Raw genomic sequence first — 24,944 nt, 5'->3', positions numbered from 1 at the left:
ACAAAGGCAGAAACCTCCTAAAATCCTTTGAATTTTAGTCACAACTTCTACCTTCCTGTCGTAAAAAGGTCTGAAAGGCAGAAGAAGACATACAGTACATGAGAAAAGAGGAGATAACCCTCTCCTTCTGCTTGCTGCAATATTCTTCTATCTGCGTGATCTTGCTTCTTTTTTGCTTCTTGTTTGACTGAAATCGAAATATAGAATTGTCAAATTCCATCTACTCAGGGGTGTCCAAACTGCGGCTCAGGGGCCAACTGCGGCCCGTTGTTCATTTGGAATGGGCCCCCACCTGAAACTTGTGCTGTTCTTATCTAGTACTTCTTAAATATAAATGTTAAAATATATTAGTTGATAAAAAAAGCCCAACAACTTTTCTGCATAACAAGCTTGAAGTAGACCCTTCATATTTCCCCTTATTATGAGCAATCTGAGGCTTTGTTTTAAGGAATGATCTGTAAATGAAATAAATGAAACCCTATGGAGAGCTGTGATGTAGGCTGCTTTGTTTTCTTAAAGCATATTAAAGTATCAAGCATCATTTACCTACCTTTAAGGTAATACCTTACCTCTAGGGAGGGGCCCAGACCTTGTTATTCTTCAGTTTGTGGCCCTCAGTGAAAGAAGTTTGGACATCCCTGATCTAGCTGCTTCAATCAAAAGTGTTAAATCCAGATTATGAAATATTTTTAGGTGATTATGTCATCTTTAAGATTGTTCAGATAGCATTAAACTGTATGTAGGACAGAACATTGCAGTTGAAATCAGAGCAGTCTAGGTTTGATTCACAAAAATCAACGAAAGGGCAAAGAAATCTAGTCAGTACCGGCAGTAGGCGGTAAAATGAATATTCCTACAGGATCAGAAACAACTGTTGCGTCAGTCTGTGGATCAAAGTGTTATTGACGCAGCAGTGTGTACTCGATCGTGTGGGCAGATGTTTTTATTGCATAACTGTGTTTTTCTCTTTTGGTACAAACAAATACACATGTGTCAATATTACCACTACTGCTTTACTATTACTATTGGTTTTGTCAAGGGGGAAAAAAAAGGAAATCCTTCAACATGACACAGACCGTCCTGAAACCCCTCGTGTGTCAAGGTCTGTGGATGTGTTTTATTTCTGAGCCATAACACAGACAGTTGTTCCAGTATGTTGGGAAGAGACTGTTCCTATCTCCGCTCACAGTTGTTCTGTAACCTTCAGTGTCTTGAGTGTTGTTTTGGGTAGGCCGTGACCTTGGGCCGAAGATGGCAAATAGTAAGATTTATACAAGATGGGGGTGTGAGTTCAGCCTTTGAAATCTACACTGAGTAGATTTTGAGTGTTCTCCGTTTTGTAAGACAGGGAGCGATTTGAGAAAGTGCTGTATGCTGCATTTACATGAGCCATTCAAACCTCGACAACATGGAAAGTGTAGATTTATTCACTTAAAGCAGAAGGTGCGGGGAATTTGTTAAAAGGCCTAAGCGTACTATTTAAAGTGCTTTTTATTATTATTTGTACAATAATTGAATTGCCAAGTTACAATTGAAAGTGGGTTTCTGCTGTCCTGCTGTCAACGGAGAGCTCATTCCACTATTTAAGAGTCAGGATAGCAAACAGGCGTGTGAAATCAACATAATTGAGAAATGAAGTTAAAAAAGATACACTTGAAAATGTTATTGGTATCAGTAGAAACTCATTCTAAATAGAACTGCAATAAACACCCCGAGACAAAGAGAAACTAATCATAGTGAAGGAAATCATTATGAAGAAATGCATACACAAAGACAGTTATCAAACAAGAAAATAAAACTGTGAGTGGACGAATGATCCCTGCAGCTCCATGTTTTTGGCGCTTCATTTTGAAAGACTTTCTCTAGGGGGAAGCATTGCATTGCAAGAGGGATAACTTTTCACTTCAGCTGTTCTTCCTGTCTGCGCCTGAGATTAAACACCTGTGTGTCTTCTCCAAACAAATCTGGAAAAACAGTTCAACTGAACTGACATCTTGTTCATTATATCAGAGCAGACGTAAATAACCATGACTTGCATGGATTTATGATATTCAATTCATTGCTTCCACAATGTGCTGTTAATATTTTCGTCCAACATTTCGATTAAAATCAACGTTTTTTATTTATTCCTGGAACAAAAATGTACGACCATGTTGAAATATTTTTGACAGTTTTTCATGTGTTAAGTATAAAAATGGCCACTGTTCACTGTCATGTATTTGATTTGAATCATTTTGCGAAGCATGATGGACAAACAAGCCGTCAGTCTTCAGAAGAGCTCCGCTGTCAGACCGAGGCATCAATAACGAGACGGAGATGGATGGTAGGTTGTTCATCGGATCATCTCAGATCTATGTCAAAGCCTTGAACACAATGCACTCATTATGGAGTGTGACACAGACTGGATATTGTGCTGGGCCCGGGTTTGAAGAAAGGGAAGCCTGCAGCCCTTTGTGAAGTGGGTCAAGTCTATGAAGGGGTTACAAGTTTGCTATGTCAGCAGAATGATGTGATTCCATAATTCCCATAGCCTATGAACCTTCACAGAAACCTGTTAAAGGCTTGCACTCATTACCCCAGGATCTTTTGTCTGGCACTGAATACTGAGACATTTGCAGGGTCAGACTGGATGTCATGTGTAGTGTTGGTTTGAATTAGCGTCAAAGGGAGCCACAAACCCCGTGAATTCATCGTTATCCAGCAGTGAGCAAACCTCTTGAGAACTTCACATCCGCCCCCCCAAAAAAGGAGAAACGAACAGGAATCTTGAACGCAGAGCCGAGAATCTAAACGTGGACGCGTTCCCAGAAATGTCAGGATTGGTTATAGTGGTGCGGTCTGCAAAGAATTGTACATGCATGTAAGAGTTTGCCATTCTAGTAACAAGACCTGAGTTCCAAGCATTTTGGAAACACTTGGGAACAAGCAGAGATTTTACTTCTGAATGCTTCCTCTGTCAGGATTCTGGCTATTAAAAGTGCTGTGTGTGAGAGTAAAAATGGAAATTCGTGAGAAAAAGCTTTCAGAAATCTGTCCGTCTAAAGTCAACGTCCTAGAGAAACCTTTCCAGACTTAAAATAAAGGTAATTGCAGGAGTAGTAAATAATAAGAGCTCTTCAGGAGGAGTAAGTGCAGATGTACTGCTGAAATGTACCTTTCCATGACGTCTTCATTTTATTTTAAAGTTGTCTTTGGATGGGTTCACATGCAAAACCTCAAAATGACCTCATTAATGTTTAAACTTCTGAGGGGTGAATGGGGTTGCAAGTAGGCAAACTCTACATGGGAAAGTAGGATGATGGGAGGTCTCTCGAAGCCCAGGATGGACATTTTGCAACAAATGATGAGCTAAAGATACCATGGCAAAATCACCACCTGCTTGTTTTTCTTTAAGTATTACACAAAATTGTCCCTGTGGTTTTCCAAACGCTAATAATCCAGCTCATTTGGTTGCATATCGAAAAATAAGTCTGCACTAAAATTTTCAGCAGTGACAAGAGTAATAAGTAATTGGAACTGTGTGTGTGTGTGTGTGTGTGTGTGTGTGTGTGTGTGTGTGTGTGTGTGTGTGTGTGTGTGTGTGTGTGTGTGTGTGTGTGTGTGTGTGTGTGTGACTGAATATGTGATGTCACTGCTTGGATCCGGGTGATCCCTTCTCAGCCAATCGGTGTGGAGCAGGAGTTTTCTGTAGGTGGTGTTCAGTGGATGATTAGAGGACAGGGGGCCTGGGTGGGGGGGGGGGGTGTTTAACTCTATACTGGGCTGTAAAAACGTTGACCCGAGGCCGTGAGTCAGTGGTGTATATGTTGTCTATAGTAGCGTCCCCGGCCAAGAACCTGTCTGTCTGCCCTGTGACATCTGCTGCTGGACGTGACCCAGCTGAACCTGAGAAGAGCTGTAATAGATAGGGGAGTTTAAATCATCGCTTTAACCAGTCGGGTCAAAAGCATCAAAATATAAATCCCCTAGAAGATCAGAGTTGTAAAACTTCAGAGAATAAATGAAAACGACTTGTTAAATGTTTGTAATTTATGCTTTTACTGGACATTTATGATTATTTTGTATTGTAAAATACCCTAATACAGTGTACGTTTTCAGAATGGTTTACTTGCATCCTAAGCTATCATCATCCACTGGCTTCTCCTTAAGCCATTGCTGATTCCAGGGAAAATAGACAAGCTAAATTATAGAGTTGGTTAGCTGCCCGTAAACATACAATCTGCCTGCTCGCTGCAAAGGTCTTAGCAGTGACAGTAAAAATAAATTGTCTTAAGACTATTAATCAGAGGCTGCTTGACTTAAAGTAGTTATGATTCTTCAGAGGAGAAGAGGCAGTGATTCGGTACAGTTCAGTGACTTTTTGGAGTCCTTTGGAGGAACAATTTTCTGTCAGCACACTTTAAACTTTCTCTCTGCAGTTTCCAGGATGTAAATATTGAATATTTTTTGGAGGCCGTTGACCTATTTGAGCATACACGTCTGGAAATGTGTTCAGAAACCCTCCATTTCTTATCCAACACAGGTAGAATGATTTAACAGTGAAATGGTAACACTGATACAGATAAAGAGAAATGTTGTACTATTTACTTTAACTTCACATTCAGGAAACTGTTGCAATTCTTTCGTGCAGGAATAGCAAAACCTTTGTGTTACTTTAGCTCATTTCCAGGTCAAATGTTGTCCCATTTCCTCTTGAGAGGTTGCTGTTCCTCAAAATGACACACTTTGTTTAGAATGAGCACACATAATACCTTTGGCACAGTGTGAGTCACACAATGATTGCTTCCTTCTTGTATTTTGAACCATTTTATGACTTTCTCCCTTCCACATAAGAGTCTATATCTACTCCTTTGGTCAAGACTGAGATACCTCAACTGTCAAAAAATTGCTGTACTTGGACATATGTGCGATGTGCAAACTAACATGCTTATTTATATAGCCTAAAGCAAAGCTGGAACCAGTGGGCTGGAGCTTTGAAATACATATATTGTCTGCATTGTTGTTGTAATAACTACTGTGTGGTACACTCAGCACATTTCTGAATTTAATACTTTGGATTATTCCTACATTTACCCCTTTAAGTATGTAAAACTCCAACTCCCAGGCCCTCCCTTTACTGTGCGGAAAACTCATAACATGCTAGCAAACAAGTCTCAATTTGCCTCTGTACTGCCAGTGATCGTATCTCTTTGGCTTCAACTCCCCAAGACGTCACATTCCAGTGTGGGAAGACCACAGGTACGAGGCTGAAAGGGATGAATAAGAGAGACCGGTGTGAGCGAAGGAGGAGAAGGAAAAGACAGTGCAAGTAAACAAAAACAAACCGATGAGGAGATTATGGGGATCGGACACTACTGGCTACTGCTTCTGCTGGTCGACTGCCACCAACGGATTACAGGTAGTGGTGTGTGTGTGTGTGTGTGTGTGTGTGTGTGTGTGTGTGTGTGTGTGTGTGTGTGTGTGTGTGTGTGTGTGTGTGTGTGTGTGTGTTTAAATTGTATTTCCTGCACCCTGAAGTATGGAGGGTTGTTTAAGGATAAAGTTCTGTGTGTGTGTGTGTGTGTGTGTGTGTGTGTGTGTGTGTGTGTGTGTGTGTGTGGTGTGTGTGTGTGTGTGTGTGTGTGTGTGTGTGTGTGGACCGCCCCCTTCAGACATGTCTCAACCTGCACTCTCAGGAATGCGGCAAACAACGCTGATAAGGAGATACTAATCCAATGGAGAAGTGCATATTAAGGGATTTAGAATCTCAATCAGTACACTGTTATCACAGCAAAGATACAGTGCAGATAAAAGAAAGAAGCACAACTATGTGGGCTAACATATTCAATAAAAATAAATCCAATATAATCTAATTACAAAACCATAGCTAATTAAGTGGCAGCATGATGATTTGATTTGAGCTCGCAGCCACCATTACCAATCACTAACAATGAAAAGTATATATAGCACATGAGCTGTGTTATTATTACCAGTGTGATTCACTCAGGAGGGGCAGAAGTGACACAGTAATGACACCTTGTGCAGGACAGTGCAAGTCCCCAGGTCTTTATGCGGTTAGTCAGCACTTTCACAGTCAACACTCATAGATTAGTCGTCAGTCAGATAACGGCGACCCTTGTTTGTCTGACGCTGGTAAAAAAGTGTTTTCATTGGCAGAATGAATAAACTTCACAAAATGAAAAACACAAAGAATGACAGTTCAAAAAAGATTGTGCATTTGTGGTTTTGAACATCAACATCAGTGATCCATCCATCCATCCATCTTCTCCCGCTTGTCCGTCAGGGTCGCGGAGGTAACAGCTCCAGCAGAGAGCCCCACACTTTCCTTTCCCTGGCCACATCAACCAGCTCTGACTAGCATCAGTTGTGTCTGTTCTTATTTGCAATAATAGATTGTTTTGCAGAAAATATTGGAAGTTAATTTCCGAATTTCAAAGAAAGAATGCAGAATAGATTATCACTAAAACCTAAGTATGATATAAACATACTCTGCAATGAGAATGTTCTTCATTGATTATACTATAGTATGGTGTGTAAGCACATTGGTCATTAGTTGGTTCAATCTAAATAAGTGAAACACAGCATGATGGATTAACATAGCTCAACAAGATGTCGAGATTTATTTAAAATGTCCTTGATTTTCCCTTAGCTTTGATTAAGTTACCAAACAAGTAAACTGACCTAATGCTGTGTTAAAGCATCATGAAAGAGGAGGTGTATTCATGCTTCAGTGTATGGATTAATTGTTGAATCAGATGAATATTTCTTGCTAGACATCAAATAATCTTTTAAATACACTGTCCGGCCAAAACTAAAGGTCACACTCTAATATTCGTTGGACCGCCTTTAGCTTTGATCACGGCACGCATTCGCTGTGGCATCGTTTCCACGAGCTTCTGCAACGTCACAACATTTATTTCTTTATTCTTCGCCAAGATCTTGTATTGATGAAGGGAGATTCGAACCACTGCGCAAAGTCTTCTCCAGCACATCCCAAAGATTCTCAAACGGATTCAGGTCTGGACTCTGTGGGGGCCAATCCATGTGTGAAAATGATGTCTCGTGCTCTCTGAACCACTCTTTCACAATCTGAGCCCGATGGATCCTGGCATTGTCCTCTTGGAACATGCCCGTGCCATCAGGGAAGAAGAAATCCATGGATGGAATAACCTGGTCCTTCAGTATATTCAGGGAGTCAGCTGACCTCATTCTTTGGGCACATTGCTGAACCTAGACCAGACCAACTGCAGGAACCCCAGATCATAGCACTGCCCCCCACAGGCTGGTGACCTTTTTTTTGGCAGGGCAGTGTATAACAACACGTCATCTGCATAAAGGCTGATTTTATGATTCAAGGTTCTGCAGTGATTGCTACTCTAAAGGTGGACTTTGTGCGTGGTTTCTCTATGATAGATAGAATCTTTATTTGTCACATACATGCACACAGCAGAGCACACACAGTGAAATTGGTCCTCTGCATTTAACCCATCCTAGTGCTAGGAGCAGTGGGCAGCTATCGTGCAGCGCCCGGGGAGCAATGGGGAGGGGGGGATTGGAGGTGTCCGGTGCGTTGCTCAAGGGCACCACAGCAGGGCCTAGGAGGTGAACTGGGACCTCTCCAAGCAGCAGTCCACTTTCCATATTTCAAGTCTGTTCGGGGACTTGAACCGGCGACCCTACGATTCCCAGTCCAAGCCCCTACTGACTGAGCCACTGCTGGACAAATGCTGTGAAGCTCTGTGTAATGACTGCCATGTCTTTGTTTGTTGCCAGGAGCCATGAGTAGCATCAGTCCGTACATAAAGCATTATGAGGGCTTGTCATACGACAGGGAGGATCTTCACAGGAAGCACCTGAGAGCCAGGAGAGCCTCACACCCTCAGGAACACACACTACAGCTGGACATTTCTGCTTTCAACAGGTAGCTTCATACTTCTCTTCTCTCATACCTGGGGCAAGTGTTTGTAAAGCTCTTCTAATCATTCAAAATGTGGCTTAACATAAAGCATTGTTCTGTTGGAACACTCAGTTCCTAAATCCATTAATCAACTTTTGTGTTATAATAACATGTGTCAACAATTAATTATCCCTATCTGCTGCTGTTGATAGATCTGCATGCCTTTCACTAGACTACAAAGCTGTGATCACATCTGTTGGTGTTTTGGTTTTCCTCAGAACTTTCCGTCTGCTTTTGAAACACAATGCAGAAGCTTTTACCGAAAATGTAATGGTGTTCAGGAAAAGTGGTTCCGCTCCGGCTGACCTCTCCCACTTATACTCAGGAAAACTCGAGGGTAGGTGTGGCTGGAAACAGTTTACTTGTGATTAAGTGAATTTACAGGTATTAAGCTTTTAATCACAGAAAATAAAGAGTTATTTATAGTCTTCAAAGTTCGGACATCTGTAAAACAGCTGGATAAAGCATTTGGCTAAATATCTGTAAAGCATTCCTTATTGTTACTTTTGAAAGCTCAATTTATTACAATCTCATATTGCTGTTCTGACTTTATATCCTCATGATTAGTTGCACTTCTTTAAGTCAATTTGAAGACAATTGTCAACTATATGTACATGTTTTTGTCTCGTATCCCATGTTTGTTTTGTTTGTGATGCTTTTCCCCAGTATTTTATCAATCTATTATGTCTTTTTTGTCTCTATGTGGGAGTTATCTTGGTTTGTATTCACTTCCTTGACTTCAGACTTGTTGTCACTCCTGGTCCTGCAGGAGAAAGTGGTTCAGCCTGCCATGGCTCGGTGTTACAGGGTCAGTTTGAGGGAACCATCCACACAGACAACGGCACCTATCACATAGAGCCAATCCAGAGATACACCAGCAACCACACAGACCACCACTCTGTAATCTACCGCGAGGACGACATGGGTAAGCAAAACGTTAAACACTATCATCTATCTATTTATCTATCTATCTATCTATCTATCTATCTATCTATCTATCTATCTATCTATCTATCTATCTATCTATCTATCTATCTATCTATCTATCTATCTATCTATCTATCTATCTATCTATCTATCCATCTATCCATCCATCCATCCATCCATCCATCCATCCATCCATCTATCTATCTATCTATCTATCTATCTATCTATCTATCTATCTATCTATCTATCTATCTATCTATCTATCTATCTATCTATCTATCTATCTATCTATCTATCTCTCTATCTATCTCTCTATCTATCTATCTATCTATCTATCTATCTATCTATCTATCTATCTATCTATCTATCTATCTATCTATCTATCTATCTATCTATCTATCTATCCATTCATCAAGTTAGCTATAGTTTGCTATTTATCTACAGAGTATTTTCACACTGATATTGTCCAAAACAACACCCCATAACCTCAGCTGCTTTTCCTGGCTATGTCACGCCTTTTCTACAGTAGATCCGCAATCCATTTGATTCATGAGCCTGGCAGTCTCACAAAAAGACCATCAACTACAGCAAAATGCGTCTTCCCCCCTGTAACTCATCCCCATTGCTCTGTTCCCACTCAATAAACTGTATCTGTACAATATCGGCAGCATCAAGTTCTAGTACAAACAAAAGTCACTTAGAATTTATTTAGAAGTCTGGGGGATGTTAACAGTGTTCCTGAGCACAGGCCAAAAGAAAAATATCATCCGACTATGGTGTAACTTTTGAAGGAGGGGGAGTAGAGAGTAGGACTGAAGTAAAGGGGAAGGTATGAAGAAGACGGGGAGGGAGAGGAGCGGGTGGCTACAGTCAGAGCTGGAAGAAGTATCAAGATGTTTGACTAAAATAAAAGTACCACAACACTGATGATATTAGATTTAGTTATTGATGCAGTAATATATAAGATGCATTTTAATATCAGTGAATTGTGTTTCATATATTCCTTCATTCTTCGTCTGGATAGGACTCAGTAACTACAGTCATCAAATGAATATAGTGAAGTCGAAAGTACAATACCTCCCTCTGAGATTAGTGGAGCATGAGTAGAAAGTAGCATCTAATTATACTTAAGTAAAAACAACAGTACTTGATTACATTTACAGATCACTTTCACCACAGGGTAGACTACAACACCAGCAGGAGGATGAGTTTATAATGGGGAAGGTCAGAAATAAAAGGGTTGCAAGTAGAGGGATCCTCCATTGTTTTGAAGGTTGTGGAAACAAACTTCTAGATGATTAATGATGTCAGCTTGTGGTTTGTCCAGATGGCGGTCATCTGCGAGTGCTGTCAGACATTGTGTGTTCATTTGTTGTGTGTTTTTCTCTGTGTTTCTCAGGCTACGCTTTAACATTTGCATGGGAGTACAATTATTTTCCAAGAAAGCATTTTCCTCGTACTGTACTGATTGTGCCAAAATCCTGTCTGTATTCGTTCTTTAGTGTACACAGACTCGGTGGCTACTCTTCCCGCCATTTTTTCCACCCCTTTCATGACATCCTTTATATGAGATAATCTTGCCGCTGACAACATCCTGTCCTTTCAGTTACAGGCCCGCATATCTGCAGGAAACTGTGAAGAATTTGGCACATGATATTTCAATAAACAATCAATGCTTTCATACAAAAGTTAAATTAGGACACCCGGGCAGTGATATATAATGTTTTTACTCCTGAGTGTATTTCCACCTCCTGCGCTTGTTGTGTGATGGCAACAAAGGTTATATAAGCACTGTCTCCTCTGGGATGTAGGATGTTGTGAGGTCTATTGGATCTGGGAACACAGAGAAAAGTAAAAAATAAATGGTATTTTTTGTCCCCGTCTCTATCCATATATGTGTGTGCCTGTGGGTGTGTTTATGTGACCTTCACCTAAAAAATACAGCTTAAAAGATTGGTAACTATTAACCTTGTACTTCCTTGAGATAAATCAAGAAGGAAATCACTGGAAACCTCTCAATGTTTAACTCCAGGACTATAAATGTATACATCAAACCGAAAGTGATTTTACACTCAGATTCAAAGAGATGCAAAGCTGTAAGATATTCCGTTTCAAACAGATATTTCTTCATGGTATTCTTTGCCAAATTACATTACACAAGAATAAAGGATTTCAGAAATATCTCTTTGGCTGAACTCTCTGTGTTGCCCCGATGGCTTATGGTTATCAGTCTTTGCGTTATAGCTAAAGAAACAGCTGTTACAGTTGCGTGATTGTCCCTAGAAAACTAAGTATCAGATTAAGTGGAAAGCTGCTTTTTTTTTCTCACCACAGAGGATTTATCACTCGGGGAGGATGTGTGTTGATATGGGATATCTGTACTAAATGAAGCAGAAAATCTGGACAAAGCAGAAAATCTCCCACAAAGCGTGTGAATCCTGTTATTTGTTGGATCACTTGAGCCATGTGCTTAAGTAAATCAGAGGTTCAATCCAAGCAATGGACTGCCATTACTGAGGAGCGGTGTGCACAGACTCCTTCAGAGGCAGCAGGGAGTGAGTACAGTTTAGGGTTATATTGCACTTGACCAGAGGGTCACTCTTGGGGCACTTAGGCTGTGACTTAAGGCCAAAAACTGCAGTATAGACATCCTGGTTTAGAAAGAGGCATGTCAACACTGCACGCAGCTCCTCAGTCTGCCGGTCTACAAACATTTCCTGACCCTTTGGAATTTGCAGTTTTTACCCTAGGAGGCTAAAATTTGACATGGGGGCAGGTGTGTGTTTGTGTCAATGCTATTGGCAAAAAGGGGACGTGGCAGTGTACATTCTCAACAGATTAACGTATAATTATCAATGCATATCGTAGACTCTTGTGCGGGGAATGATATGGAGTGTGTGTTTGCATGAACGCATTGGTATGTGTGAGTATGTGCTCCCAGCTCTTGATTTTAGCAAGTGATGTGTCTGCCTCCAAGAAACCGAACTGCCGAAAGTCCTGATGCAATAATGTATACATATAATGTTATGATGATTTGTAATTGTGTAGAACAGTTTTAAACTCAAAGCTGGAATGACAATCAAGAGGCTCTTTGTGTTTTTCGTGACTTTTTAAAAGTTGAATTTGCAACTGCTGGGCAATGTGAGTCTGGCCTGACTTGTGACACTGATTTGTCCATTGGGAAATGTCCTCTTCTCCCAGGCTGGTCTTGCACTGATAGTACGGCACTTAAAAGAGTGTGATTGTTTGCCTTTTTGCACATTTGGCAACACAGGCGTGAAACATGTATCTCCTTCAGTGTAAGAAGGAGAAGACAGAAACAAACTGAGGCCAAGAGAATGACAACACGGACAAGTAGAAAGGTCTGGTATTAATACTTCCAATGGGTCAACGCCCGGGCATTTAGACGCCCACCCCCACTCATGCCTTGTATAGAATGGATTACTGGTTTGTGATTGGCTGCAGGACTTTGGCAGGATGGTGTGATCCAATCATGTGTTGCCTGTCCCTCACTGTAGACCCAAAGTGAACGGCATGTGAAAGTGATTATAAGGTCATGTGACTCTACTGTTAGTTATCGAATCCAAAGCCCTATTGTTTTTCACATGAATGTAACTGAAAGGTTTCATTTTTTAAATTAGTCTCATTTGTAAATATGTATTAGGCTATAACCAAACAGTTTGTGCTGCATCCAGTATGCATACTCTACACTACTCTACCCCACAGTCTCTGACCATGAACTCAATGCACTCTGTTGCATTAGTCCTTTGGGCCGCTTGCATTTTTGTGGAATTTTTGTGGCTTTGCCAGCGCATCACGTGGCTGCAGTTCCATAATTATTACAGCAATCTGGGCAGAGGCAGACCTGTGGCCCCATTCATTGCTGATTACCAAATGTAGATCCTCTTTTTATAAAGTGTCTGAGAATATCAGGATGCTTCTGGCATGCTGGTCTCTAAGGTGCCGATTTAAATGGATTCCCAACAGTTACTTTATTCAAAAAACCCGATTATACTCAATTTCAGGTTCATATTTGTATTTTTTGTTTCTACTGGGACATGTCTCCATGCTTTAATGTTCAAAAAGCTCTTTATTTTTCTATTGCTACCTGTGCTGCAGCACCTCTTTTCACCCTCTGTCTGAGATCAGAGCCCAGTCTGCTCTGATTGGTTAGCTGGCCGGCTCTGTTGTGATTAGTCAACCGCTTAGAGATGCACGCACTTTAGCCTGTCACGTACAACGTGTTGGAGCGCTAGTGTGACATAGAGATATCAAATTGATCTGCATAAGAAAGCGTAGTTTAATTGCCTTGCATGTTTTCAAAATGTAAATTGGACAGGTGCACGTGAGACAAGCACAAGAAAAACACCAACAAATGTTTTATGACTCTCTGCATAACACACCAGTTTACCTCGAGTTGTCTGGTAAAAAGCTTCCATACCTCAGAGGTCGTTCATTTATTGTTTTGCTTTCGAGTTTGTCACAAAGTGGGAAACAGGAAACAAGCCTTTTATCTTTCTATGAATTACCATCATAAAGTGTGACCTTGTGCACCCGTTGAGTAAACATGAGGAGTCACATGACACAGCACCTTTACTTTGCTTCAGACATGAGACTTAAGACCTTGAAGGCTCAAGAAGGACATTAGGAAACATCAGAACAAACCACAAATGCTCCTATTGAAACGTCCTTATTTATTTGACGTGTAATATCTGAAATTGACACTATTTGCCAAATGTTGCCTACATTTTATCTTAGCATATGGACGCTTCTTGTGGGTAATGCCCAAGGTCATATCTCACTCGGTCCGTCCCCTCACAGAGATTGCATTTGTAATTCTCGGGCTGTTCCAATCTGCATTTCCTCCCCCAATCAATAACCCTGGTTAAGCACATTCAGTTTCACCACAGATAAAGTAGTGTCTCCAACAAACAGCAACATTAGTGGGCGCCAACAGTACCAAACCTTGTGTTTAATATCTGTGTCATTATTCATAGTTACTTGAGCACATGCCTACATGAAAGTGAGTCATTGAAAGTGTGACCCAAAGTCAGAACATGTTCAAGGACAACATTACTATTGACAGTGTTTGCTTTCCTGTGGGTTTCACCATCTCTGTGAGTGGGGGGGACTGGTGTGTTTGGTTGTGTCTTGTTTGCTTTTCTATTGCAACCAAAGATTTTGTAGATAAATTCACCAATTTAACGTAAAGTCCTTATAAAGATGTAGTAAAACGAGGGTTCTTAACTGTCTCAGAGCTAGGTCAAATTAGGATTTGTTTTCAATATGATGATTTTTATCGAAGTAATCATAAGTCACACTTGTTTGAATAAACACTTTGACAGTATTTCATATATTTGCAGACTAAGATTTGTGTACAAATGGAATTAAGCCTGTCCTTAGTATACACATGTTGAGTTCGGTGAGCAAACATAAGCCTGGGTATATTCTATGTAATGTACTTCACTGTAAGATCTTTTTTGCGAAGACAGAAGAGTTATAATTAACAGCATGAGGGTGTGTTTAAGTGTTCCTGTTTGTGTTGCGCAGTCCTTCCTTCCATGAGAACGGACGCTGATGGATTCTGTGGAGCAGATCATCTGAACGCCCTCGCCCAAAGACTCAGAACCGACGAGGTGCGACAATTCAGACATCACCTCACAAACACTGACGCACTCTCACTCCTTCTTTCTTTTTCTGTCCTCTCCCTCAAAATGTCCTCCTCTGCAAAAACCATTTATAGCCAATTAACTTGTAACCCAGAACAGTTTGTGTGATTCATTTGTAAACATAGCTGACCTTATTAATGAGCTCATTCATTTATTTAGCCTGTTTAGTCACCGAGAGCTAAATTAAGGACTTATTTGACAGACAGCACAGTGCAATGAAAGTAACAAAACATATGTAGACATAGAAAAACAAAAAAAGGAGGACCTGCATCTTTACACACTTAAACTTATGTACCTCCAAACCCAAATTACCTTTACTCTTATTACAGAATAAACATCTGCCAGGTCTATTTAGCTGTTTTTCCCCGTGGGGACTCCATTTATCCTTTACTTTTGACCGACTGAGTGGTTTGCCAGGGTACACTGTAAACAATGGAAATGTGGACATTAATATGGATCCATTTGTAACAACATAGCTGCCAGTGAAGATCATTTCCAGTGTTGGGTAATGAAATGGTCTGAACAGATGTTTGTTTACAGTAAAGCGACCGTGCTGTGTTCCTGTTCCTTTTTCCCACTGGGGCAAGTGTCGTCTTATTTATACTGACATTATTTATACTTGAATTTTAACCTGCAAAATTAGGGTTATAATAAACCAAATCTCAGTGGAAGGTCATGCTGGGAATTCTACCCTTCTACGGTGCGTCCCCTTTCAAATCTGTTCCGCTGTAATAACTTCCTTTTCGTGTTTCTGCATTTTTTCGCCTACAGAAAGCGCCGGTGAGCCGGTCGAGGAGAAAAGTGGATGAGTCAAAGACCAGCTGCTTGATCCACCTTCACGCTGATCACCTTTACTACAAGAAGTTCACGTCTGTTGATGCTGTCGTGGCTCAGGTGAACGCTTCAACGGATTACAGAAATACTACCTTGTTCATCTTTGTATTTTGTGTCTCTCCTGGGACATGTCTCCATGCTTTAATGTTCAAAAAGCTCTTTATTTTTCTCATACTGCCTGTGCTGCTGCACCTCTTTTCACCCTCTGTCTGAAACCTTAGCCCAGTCTGCTCCGATTGGTCAGGGGCGAGAGTGTGGGGGGGAAACTCCCTCTAGAAGGAACTTTGGAATTTTAGCCTTTGTAGACCATTAACATGCACACAAACATTTGTAGCACACTACAGAGAAGGGAAAACCTTTTTAATAATAATTTAGAAAATTGGTCCCTGCCTGCAAACTTCATTGTGACAAGAAATGATGTTTCACATGTAATAGACACTTCAAAAAGCAAGTTCTCTCAACCATGGTTTAACCTTTAGCTCAAAATCAATGCTTCTGGAGGGAGTCAAGTGGTTAAGACACCTAAAAAAAGACTGCAATATTGTTTTAAAAAACAGAGGTTACTGAGGTTTAAAGTTCAGGCTGTGTGCTCTTGTGTTATCCAAACAAAGAAAAAGTCTTGTGCCAGTTAGTACATGAAGCACTTTGGATGCTGCTGATACCTGAGTCGATGTTTCGGACTCCAGAGGACACAATGTGCTGCGGATCATTTGTGGAACATCCAGCAGGAGCATCGAAACACAACAGGACTTCCTCCGCTGAGCGGGCTTTTGTTTTCAAACCTGTCTCTGGATATGGTGTCCTGTACACGGTGCTGCAATCAAAGTTCACCTGATGTATTTCGTAGTTGTCCTATCTTGATAGAAACGAGGGACAAAATATGCCAGTAATGTCATTTGGCAATAGACATGTCCTATTTTGTCGTGTTTCCAAACAGTGTGCAAGAAAAGGACATCGAACCTTCGATCTATAAAGGTTTTAATGCTGAATTTCCCTTTATGTACCTGAACTGACCTTCTGTTATATGAGCAGTGTGTGAGCTCAGTTAGACGACATTATCAAATGGCCTAGAGAAATGTTTTAGGATTATCTCTGATTAAAGGAAAGTTTTTGGAGGAAAGCCAACATTCCCAAGCCAAGGCTTCGTACTAATGACCACATCTTGTGACTATAAGGTAATTAGAGGAAAGCTATTTGTTTTGACGTAGTGCATTATTTACCAGTGACAGATTCAACAATACTAAATAAAGGACCAAGCTGTTGACGCTGTGAGGCTGAATGAGGCGCCACATGCCAGGGTCTCACACAGCTGTTGGGAGGAGGTACACAGTGGCACGCTGGGAAACACAAGGCTCTGCAAGGCCTGACAAATAGCTGTAAGTACTCATGGTTAAATAAGCAGGCCCAGTCACCTCTTGTTCTTCCCTTAGTTGCACCCAGCAGATCCAGTATGTACCTTCAGTATGACGTGTAAAGATAAGTTACTTGAATGAATATACTTTAAAATTTACCACCTCTGCAAATTACAACCTGATTTGTAAATGTACCGACCTTTCAGATGCATTTAACGAACTACTTGAATTGTTTTGTGGCTTAATACATCCACAATGTCAAACATTTCTAACCCCTTGTCCTGCGCTCTTCATCTTTGACCTTATAAGCGCTGTGGCCTGGGAGTGAAAATCCTTAGTTTGATTTATTTTCCCTTTCAGCTCAAGTGGAAATGAATGAGTAAATGTGAAGGTGTTTGAGGAAGAATGCAGGTTTGATTTCCTGGCCTTAACTGATGTTGGCTGACCTGCGGTGAACTCACAGTGACATTCTGGGTCAAGAGCTTCTCTCCCGCCGGCGCGCCTGCGTTGCCTCATTGCAATAGGAAAGATAACAGTAATTTATGTGTGTGTGTGTGTGTGTGTGTGTGTGTGTGTGTGTGTGTGTGTGTGTGTGTGTGTGTGTGTGTGTGTGTGTGTGTGTGTGTGTGTGTGTGTGTGTGTGTGTGTGTGTGTGTTGAAGTTCTCTGTCTGAACAAAGTGCTTTTTCTTTAAGGGTCAGAGGTCACATGAGATCCTAATATTGAGTTGGCCACACACTGACATGGGAATCCAGGGACATAACTAGAACATAAATACCTTTAGGACTTCCTCTAAATTAAAACCAATGAACAGTGTTTATTATGACGTTCAACAGTTGATAAGACGTTGATTATTGCAGATGTTCAATGTGATCTCATTCTCTCCCGATCCAGGTTTAGTTCGGGACAATTTCAATATGTGCTTTTTTAAAATAAATCTCCTTGTGATCAAAGCGAGGTCAGTCATTGTGTAAAAGTAAATCTGTCCTTAGCTGAATATTATTCCCACTACCTGCTGTCCGTCCTCTCATCACCTCCTCAGATTCTTTCCACCTTAAACACACAGACACACACAGACACACACACACACACACACACACACACACACACTTGTTGTTGTCCCTGGTGAAGTGCCAGACCTTTGTTGCACCCAGTGAGAAACTGAGCTATAGGTGAAGCCCCGATGTGATCTCTGAGTTTACAGAGACAAAATATTGTTGTCAGTCATCGCTGACCTGGTTCAAGTGTCTCCTGCGTCCAAGCTGTCAATATTTATGTTTATGTTAAACCACTGAGGGCTCTACTCGATGTTCCTGTCCTGATGATCAGACTCAGACCCTCACGTGACATGGTTTCTGCCACCCTGAAAACACCCCGCCTCACTTTACAGATGACCTCACCTGGTCAAGGCCTGCGGGGCCAATGCTGCCGCTTGCAAATGTATTCAGGCTCTCAATAAGTCAGTCAGTTTGCTGAGGTTTCATGTCTGGATCCTTGTGTGTTGAGGCCATGGAAACCTTAAACACAAAGCTTTTATGAACCATTTTCTCACATACATGCATGTTTTTCTCAGGTTGCGTCCTACATCCGTGCTGTGAATGACATCTATGACAAGGTGGACTTTGATGGAATCAAGCTGATCAACTTCAAAGTGAAATCCCTCAAAGTAAGATCCCTCTGCACTCAAACAATGACGATGACGCACTTCGAATGCTTGTCAGTAATCCAGGTTTTAACCCAAATAATTCTTATTGCACTAACACGTCATGGCTTCAGATAATTGTATTAAAGTCTCAAATGGTGACCAGTGAGAACACCGGTAAGAGGCTCTCACTTCGACATGATTTAAAAATACCCTAACACATAGTTACGGCTTTAGAGGAGCATGGAATCGTTTGTAGGAAATAATTCAGGACCAAGTCGTATCAAAATGTATGAAGTCCAACCGGTGGCGGACAAAGTACTCAGAAAAGTATTGCAGCAGGTAAAGGGGGAGCTGTATTTTGTATATATTGCTGGTTAACTTGTATATTAATGATTTTGTTAGGAACGTCACTCAAAGACTCAAATGCAACGACTTGAGACAAAGTTCAAAAAGCAAAGTACAACAAAAAGTCACTCTGTCAGAGGCAAAGCGTGGCAAAGGCAAAATGCTAAAATGTAAGACTAAATTAACTTGACTGAAAAGGTTCTTGGCTTCTAAACCCTGGCTCTCTTGCCCGCACATGAAACGAGAGGAACTGGAACAAGACAAAGGGAGACGAGGACTAGGTAATGGCACACAGGTGGCAACAATCAAGGGGGGGGGGGTTGTCAATCACACTGGCAGGAAAACACACAATGACAGGAAGTTAAAAGAGCAGAGGAAGGAAAAGCAAGTATAAATAAAACAACAAAACAAAACCTGGCCAAAAAGACATGAGTCATGATCTGAATCAAATGTTATAACAACTCAAGCTAACAAATAAATGTAGCAGAGTCAAAAGCCAAAATTTTCCCTCTAAATTCTAGTGGAGTAAAAGTATAAAGTGGTGGAAAATTCCTCAAAATGGTTCTTAAATAAATGTACTTTCCACCACTCATCCAGCAATTCCTGCATGACACCCTTTTTGGACTCAGATCTAAGGAAATGTGTCTGTTATTTCTGCTAGTATCGCTCATTTTTGAGTGATACCCAGCCTTAATTCCAGGTAAGCTCATTTACAGATCGTTGGTAAAACAGTGCGCCTGTCTCTCTCCAGATAATGGTGGAGGAGGACAAAGACGATCCTCTGGACCGTCGGTTCATCGGGCCTGAGAAACTGCTGAGTCTTTTCTCTGAGAACAACTGGGGCAACTTCTGTCTGTCCTACCTGCTCACCAACAGAGACTACAGCGGAGTGCTAGGGCTCGCCTGGGAGGGCAAAGCTGGTGAGGCTCACTGCGACGAATGTGGACCGAAATCACAACTGAATTTGAGTCTACGACCATTTCTTCAAAATATCGCTTTTCTCCTAAAAGATCTCACTTTTTTTCCAATTTCTGAACTTTTTTCTAAATGTCGACTTTCAAAAATGTTTGATTATTTTTATAAATGTATATTTTTTTCCTAGAAATTCTGACCTTTTCCAAAATTTCGACTTAAATAGTCCCACTATTTTCTCATTATTCTTACTCCTTTTTCAAAAAATGTTCCTTTTGATTTTCTTTTCGAACTTCAGATATTTTCCAAATTTGAATTTCCTATTATTTCTTCAAAATTATCACTTTTTTCCTAAAACTTCAGACTTTTCAGAATTTTTTTCTAAATCTCAACATTTTTTTGGGTCACTTTTGCTTAAAAATCTGACTTTTTTTCTAAATTTCGAGTTTTAAAAATGTCCCACCATTTTCCCATTATTCTGAATCCTTTTGATTTTCTTTTCAAACTTCAGATTGGTTTTCCAAATTAGAATTTTTGACTATTTCTTCAAAACGATCTCTTCCTTTTTTCCTAAAAGATCTGACCTTTCAGAATTTTTTTCTAAATCTCAACTTTTTTTTGGATCACTTTTGCTTAAAAATTCTGACGTTTTTTTCTAAATTTCGAGTTTTAAAAATGTCCCACTATTTTCTCATTATTGTAACTCTCTCAATTTTTTTTCCTTTTGATTTTCTTTTCAAACTTCAGATTGGTTTTCCAAATTTGAATTTTTGACTATTTCTTCAAAACGATCTCTTCCTTTTTTCCTAAAAGATCTGACCTTTTTTCCATATTTCGACTTTTGAAAGTTTATGTTAAGAACACATGCCAGGCAGAGGAATGTGAAACAGAATCTGTACAGGATGAGACATAGAGAAACGTGGACGTAGAGAGAGAATGTTTTGCTGCTCTGCCTCTCTGTGTGAAACAGCAGGAATCCCTTTTATATATCAGGGTGAAGTTTTTTGTGTGTCTCATGGCATTGGACACAAAGAGAGAGGCCACTTTCAACACTTCTACACACACTCACAGTTTCCAGATCAGCGAGAATGATATGGGCTGTGAAAGAGGCAAATCAGGGGGCATGGGTTGTGTAGAATCAGCTTGAATTCAGCAGCAGAACACAAAAACAAAGCTTGCAGAAAAGTAACAAACGGCCCTAAAGTTAATTGAAAAATTACACTTTTAGAATGTGCTAAAGTGGTGCAGATTTACTTTCACACAAGTAGGGGTAATGAACTTATTAAAGCTTGGGTAAGTACATTTGGAGACGCCAGTAAGTGTATTTTGTACCTGGAGTTTATAGAGTATAATGGATCCAGTGAGAAAGGTGACAGGTTTACAGCAATGATAGCCTGGGTCTTTAGGTCTTCCTCCAAAGACCCTCCCCCAAAAAGTGAACGTAAACAACAAGCATAACTATTGTTAGTACTCACAGCTGTCAAGCAGGAGTGCACAGGCAGAGTGTGCACAGGCAGAGTGTGCACAGGCAGAGTGTGCACAGGCAGAGTGTGCACAGGCTAGGCAGGTTTCTTATTTAGTATTTGATGTAGGAAACACAAATACATTAAAGACTCTAGCTTTTTTCAGTAGCTACCATTTACATTCATAACAATGCACAGAAGCTGCTCTTCGTCGCCCTCAGTACATACATTTATGATAATATAAATACTATAAAGAAATATCAGCCACGTCTCTAGACTCTGGTCACTCACTCTCTCTGTGTGTAGCATGTTTTTAAACACGTATGTTGGTGTTGTTGTTGTAGGAGGTTCTTCCTTATTGTCTACATGACATTTAGTACAGACGCAGCTCTTGATTGGCTTAACTGAGAGGTGTGAGCAGACCCCCACAATTATACACACACACACACACACACACCCACACACACACACACACACACACACACACACACACACACACACACACACACACACACACACACTCCCAGACATCTTAGTGAAGATTGCTGACCGAATTCCACATCACCATAGTGACAACTCACGTGTGACCGCACACACACACACACACACACACACACACACACACACACACACACACACACACACACACACACACACACACACACACACACACACACACAAACATTGAGGTTTCATAATGACATTGGCGTGAATTTCCAGTGTCATGTGACACCCTTGGAGTATTTAACGTAGATAATGTTTGACTTCCAGAAACAGATAAGCTCAACCCTGAGTGTCTCCACTAGTTTATTACCAGTCTTAGGAAATCCAAGTGCCATTAACCATGTGACCTTAAACTCAAAGACCTCAATGTCAGAACCGCTACAGCAGGGTGCACCATGCACACACATATGTAGACACAAACACACTCACACACTTCTGCTGTCAATCATTCAGACCTTCTCTTTTAACCTCTCTAAGTGTGTTCATACGTCAGTCGGGCCGAAGCGTCTCGTGCCTTCCACTCCTGAGGCTAATTGAGGAACAAACACACATCTTTCACCCAATATGTTTGGAGTTGAGTGGGTTTTTTACTGAGCTGTATGTTGTGGGAAAGCATTGCTTAGGAGGAAAACTCATACAGACTAAAACAGCAGTTCTAATATTAATACATATCATTATCATCCTACTGTTCTGCCCATGAGAGGCTACATGTGTGTCTTTCAACGACTGGAAAGTTACATAAATATATCCGTACAATAAATATTTGAACTTGCTTTCTTTGGGGATTGTGGTTTTTTAATAAGAACTCCTTGTTGTTAAAATAATCCAGGTAGTGTATGCATTTGAATCCTCAACAATATGGCGTCTCTAAGTCCCTACCCTTAAAATACCAAGGTCTAAAGGTCTGACAATGTAATACATGTTGTAAAATTGAATGTCATTGCATAGTTTAACAAGTAAAAGTAGGCTTTTTAGTTTTGATTTACGCAAACTAACACAATCCTGGCAGCAGAAACAGATATTGCAACTCAGAGATTATTACATCCATTAAGGAAGTTGTTTGTCAAAAGGATTATGAAAAATCCCCCTGTCGGATTTCCACAAAATTTGGTGAGAGTGTAGTATTGACCACGGAGAAACCCACTCAATCTCAAAGCAGATTGCGGGAGAGCAGCATTTTTAGCCTTTGCAGACCATTTACATGCACCAAAACATATTTAACACACTGCATGAAAGGGGAAACCCCCAAAAAAGCTGAATAGGGCCTCTTAAACATCAACAATGAGAGTGATTTAAATGATATTACAACTGATATGAATCTGAGCAAACGCATGTTGAATATAACCTGTGGTAAGATCCATCCACACAAGGAAAAGGCCAAATTTGTCTCACAATATAGTGAAATAATCCTATTTGTGTTTACGGCGAGCGGGTCAATGAACTCTGGAGACAAAGAGAGCATTGATGGAAAGCCACTGGACGCGGTTACATTATTTACAGTACCTTTGGTAGACCTCCAGAGCTCATCCTCCGTGCTTTTCTGAAAACTTTAGACGGTGTTATTGGCGGTCAAATGTCCCGCTGTGTCTGTTTTTGTTGTTAAAGGCATCATTAGGACACTGGGGCTGTCCCTGCTTGTGTATCAAAGGAAAGACCTCCCCTTTACTAATGTTTGTTTTTTCATTTTAAACTGTGTGAAAGAGACTGTGTGTGTGTGTGTGTGTGTGTGTGTGTGTGTGTGTGTGTGTGTGTGTGTGTGTGTGTGTGTGTGTGTGTGTGTGTGTGTGTGTGTGTGTGTGTGTGTGTGTATGTGTGTGTGTTTGTGCCTCTGAATGTTTGTCTATGATGTTAATTGATACTGCAAGACCAAATACTCTTGAAAGTGTGAGTTACTGTGTGTGTGTGTGTGTGTGTGTGTGTGTGTGTGTGTGTGTGTGTGTTTCCTGATGGTGTGTGTTTCTCAGGACGTGTGCTTTTCCAGCGAGCTAATAATAGGAGTCTTTCATTACGGGTCCTTTCTGTGGTGAAGACAAGAGGGAGGGGGGGGAATACAATCGCGGCCCCTCTTTGCTCGGGCTGCCAAAAAATATAAGCTCTTTCTAGGAAACCCGGCTCCTTGAATGGACCACCAGGGAGGCCATTTTAGGTCAAAAGCTGGGAATGCAGGGAGGGGGGGTGCATCCAGAAAGCTTGATTAACATGACTGAAGAGGAGGTCTGTTTTTTTATATATATGATACATGTAGACATAATGGACAGACATACCGAGTAAAATCACACGAAGCAGATGCAGTGATACACTAAATGATATGACGCAACACCAGCGTTAAAGTATATGGGTTTGTTCGGACTGACATGAATAGAAAATGTGTTTGTTGAAAAAAGAAATGCCACCATTTATTAATAAAAGGATAGTTGTTTATGTCTCAAGTGCTGCAAATATAATATAAATGTTATGAACCAAAACGCTCTCATTACTAAACCTTTATCCTGAACAAAAATAAGCAAAGCAAGAAATGAATCTAGGCCGCCAGCTGCAAAAGAATCAATGCAAATGAACAATAATAGTATCACTGCCATCATTATATAATGTTATAATCAGCATTATAATAGGTCTGGGGGATATTGGAGAGGCGAGCGAGAGGCCCCCCCAGCAACCAAACTAGACGCCCCAGTGTGAGACAGACGGGAAGGGGTCAGCGAAGGAAGACCTTCCCACTTATTTTTTATCCGTCTTCCCTCCCTTTTAAGATAATTTTGCTTTGAGCCGCGCCCCAGGCCCAGAGGAGGGCGCTGGCCCTTTGCAGGTCGGACCCCTCCCAGACTGCTTTGTTTTCTTCGACTTTTTATTTGCTTGTGTCTGTAATTTATTTATTTTTTCTCCCCCAACTTTAAAGAGGGATATTGGTAAGGATCTCCCAACCCCACCCCCTGGCTGTTAAGAGAACAGACCATAATAACAATTCCTCAAGGTTCTCCTTTAAAGAGGCCTCTTTTCTGCTTTGAGGGGGGGAGGGGTCCCTTTCCTGTAGTGTGTTTTTAGGTTGTGCGTGTCTGAAACACTCCATTGGACTCCTTTGTTTACTGTCTTAACATAGTGACATCACCATGTAATGCTTCTATTGGCTAGCACTCCAACACATTGCACGTGATCGGCTAAGAGGCGGGACATCTCTGAGCGGTTGACCAGTCACAACACAGCCGGCCATCTAACCAATCAGAGCAGACTGGGCTCTGGTTTCAGACAGAGGGTGAAAAGAGGCAGTGCGAGAAAAACAAAGAGCTTTTTGAACATTAAAGCATGGAGACATGTCACAGGAGAGCAACTAAATACCAAA

General features: G+C 40.9%; 1 protein-coding gene across 2 annotated transcripts in view; it reads left to right on the top strand.

Annotated features, from left to right (window-relative positions):
- The first annotated feature begins 5,173 nt into the window (after positions 1-5,173).
- si:ch1073-396h14.1 (disintegrin and metalloproteinase domain-containing protein 10) overlaps positions 5,174-24,944 on the top strand; it is a 33,297-nt gene continuing 13,526 nt past the window's right edge. For both annotated transcript variants that reach the window (XR_010166456.1, XM_063891711.1), the window contains exons 1-8: positions 5,174-5,398; positions 7,774-7,921; positions 8,176-8,294; positions 8,727-8,882; positions 14,435-14,520; positions 15,325-15,447; positions 18,312-18,404; positions 19,480-19,648. Coding sequence is in view for 1 of the 2 variants with exons in the window: in XM_063891711.1 (XP_063747781.1) it covers positions 5,338-5,398; positions 7,774-7,921; positions 8,176-8,294; positions 8,727-8,882; positions 14,435-14,520; positions 15,325-15,447; positions 18,312-18,404; positions 19,480-19,648 (955 nt within the window). In the remaining variant the exon portion in view is untranslated. The remainder of the gene's footprint in view (positions 5,399-7,773; positions 7,922-8,175; positions 8,295-8,726; positions 8,883-14,434; positions 14,521-15,324; positions 15,448-18,311; positions 18,405-19,479; positions 19,649-24,944) is intronic.

This window comes from Eleginops maclovinus, chromosome 9, assembly GCF_036324505.1.
Source record: "Eleginops maclovinus isolate JMC-PN-2008 ecotype Puerto Natales chromosome 9, JC_Emac_rtc_rv5, whole genome shotgun sequence".
NCBI lineage: Eukaryota > Metazoa > Chordata > Actinopteri > Perciformes > Eleginopidae > Eleginops > Eleginops maclovinus.
The sequence above is the reverse complement of the archived record's forward strand: the minus strand, read 5'-3'. Positions and strand labels throughout refer to the sequence as shown.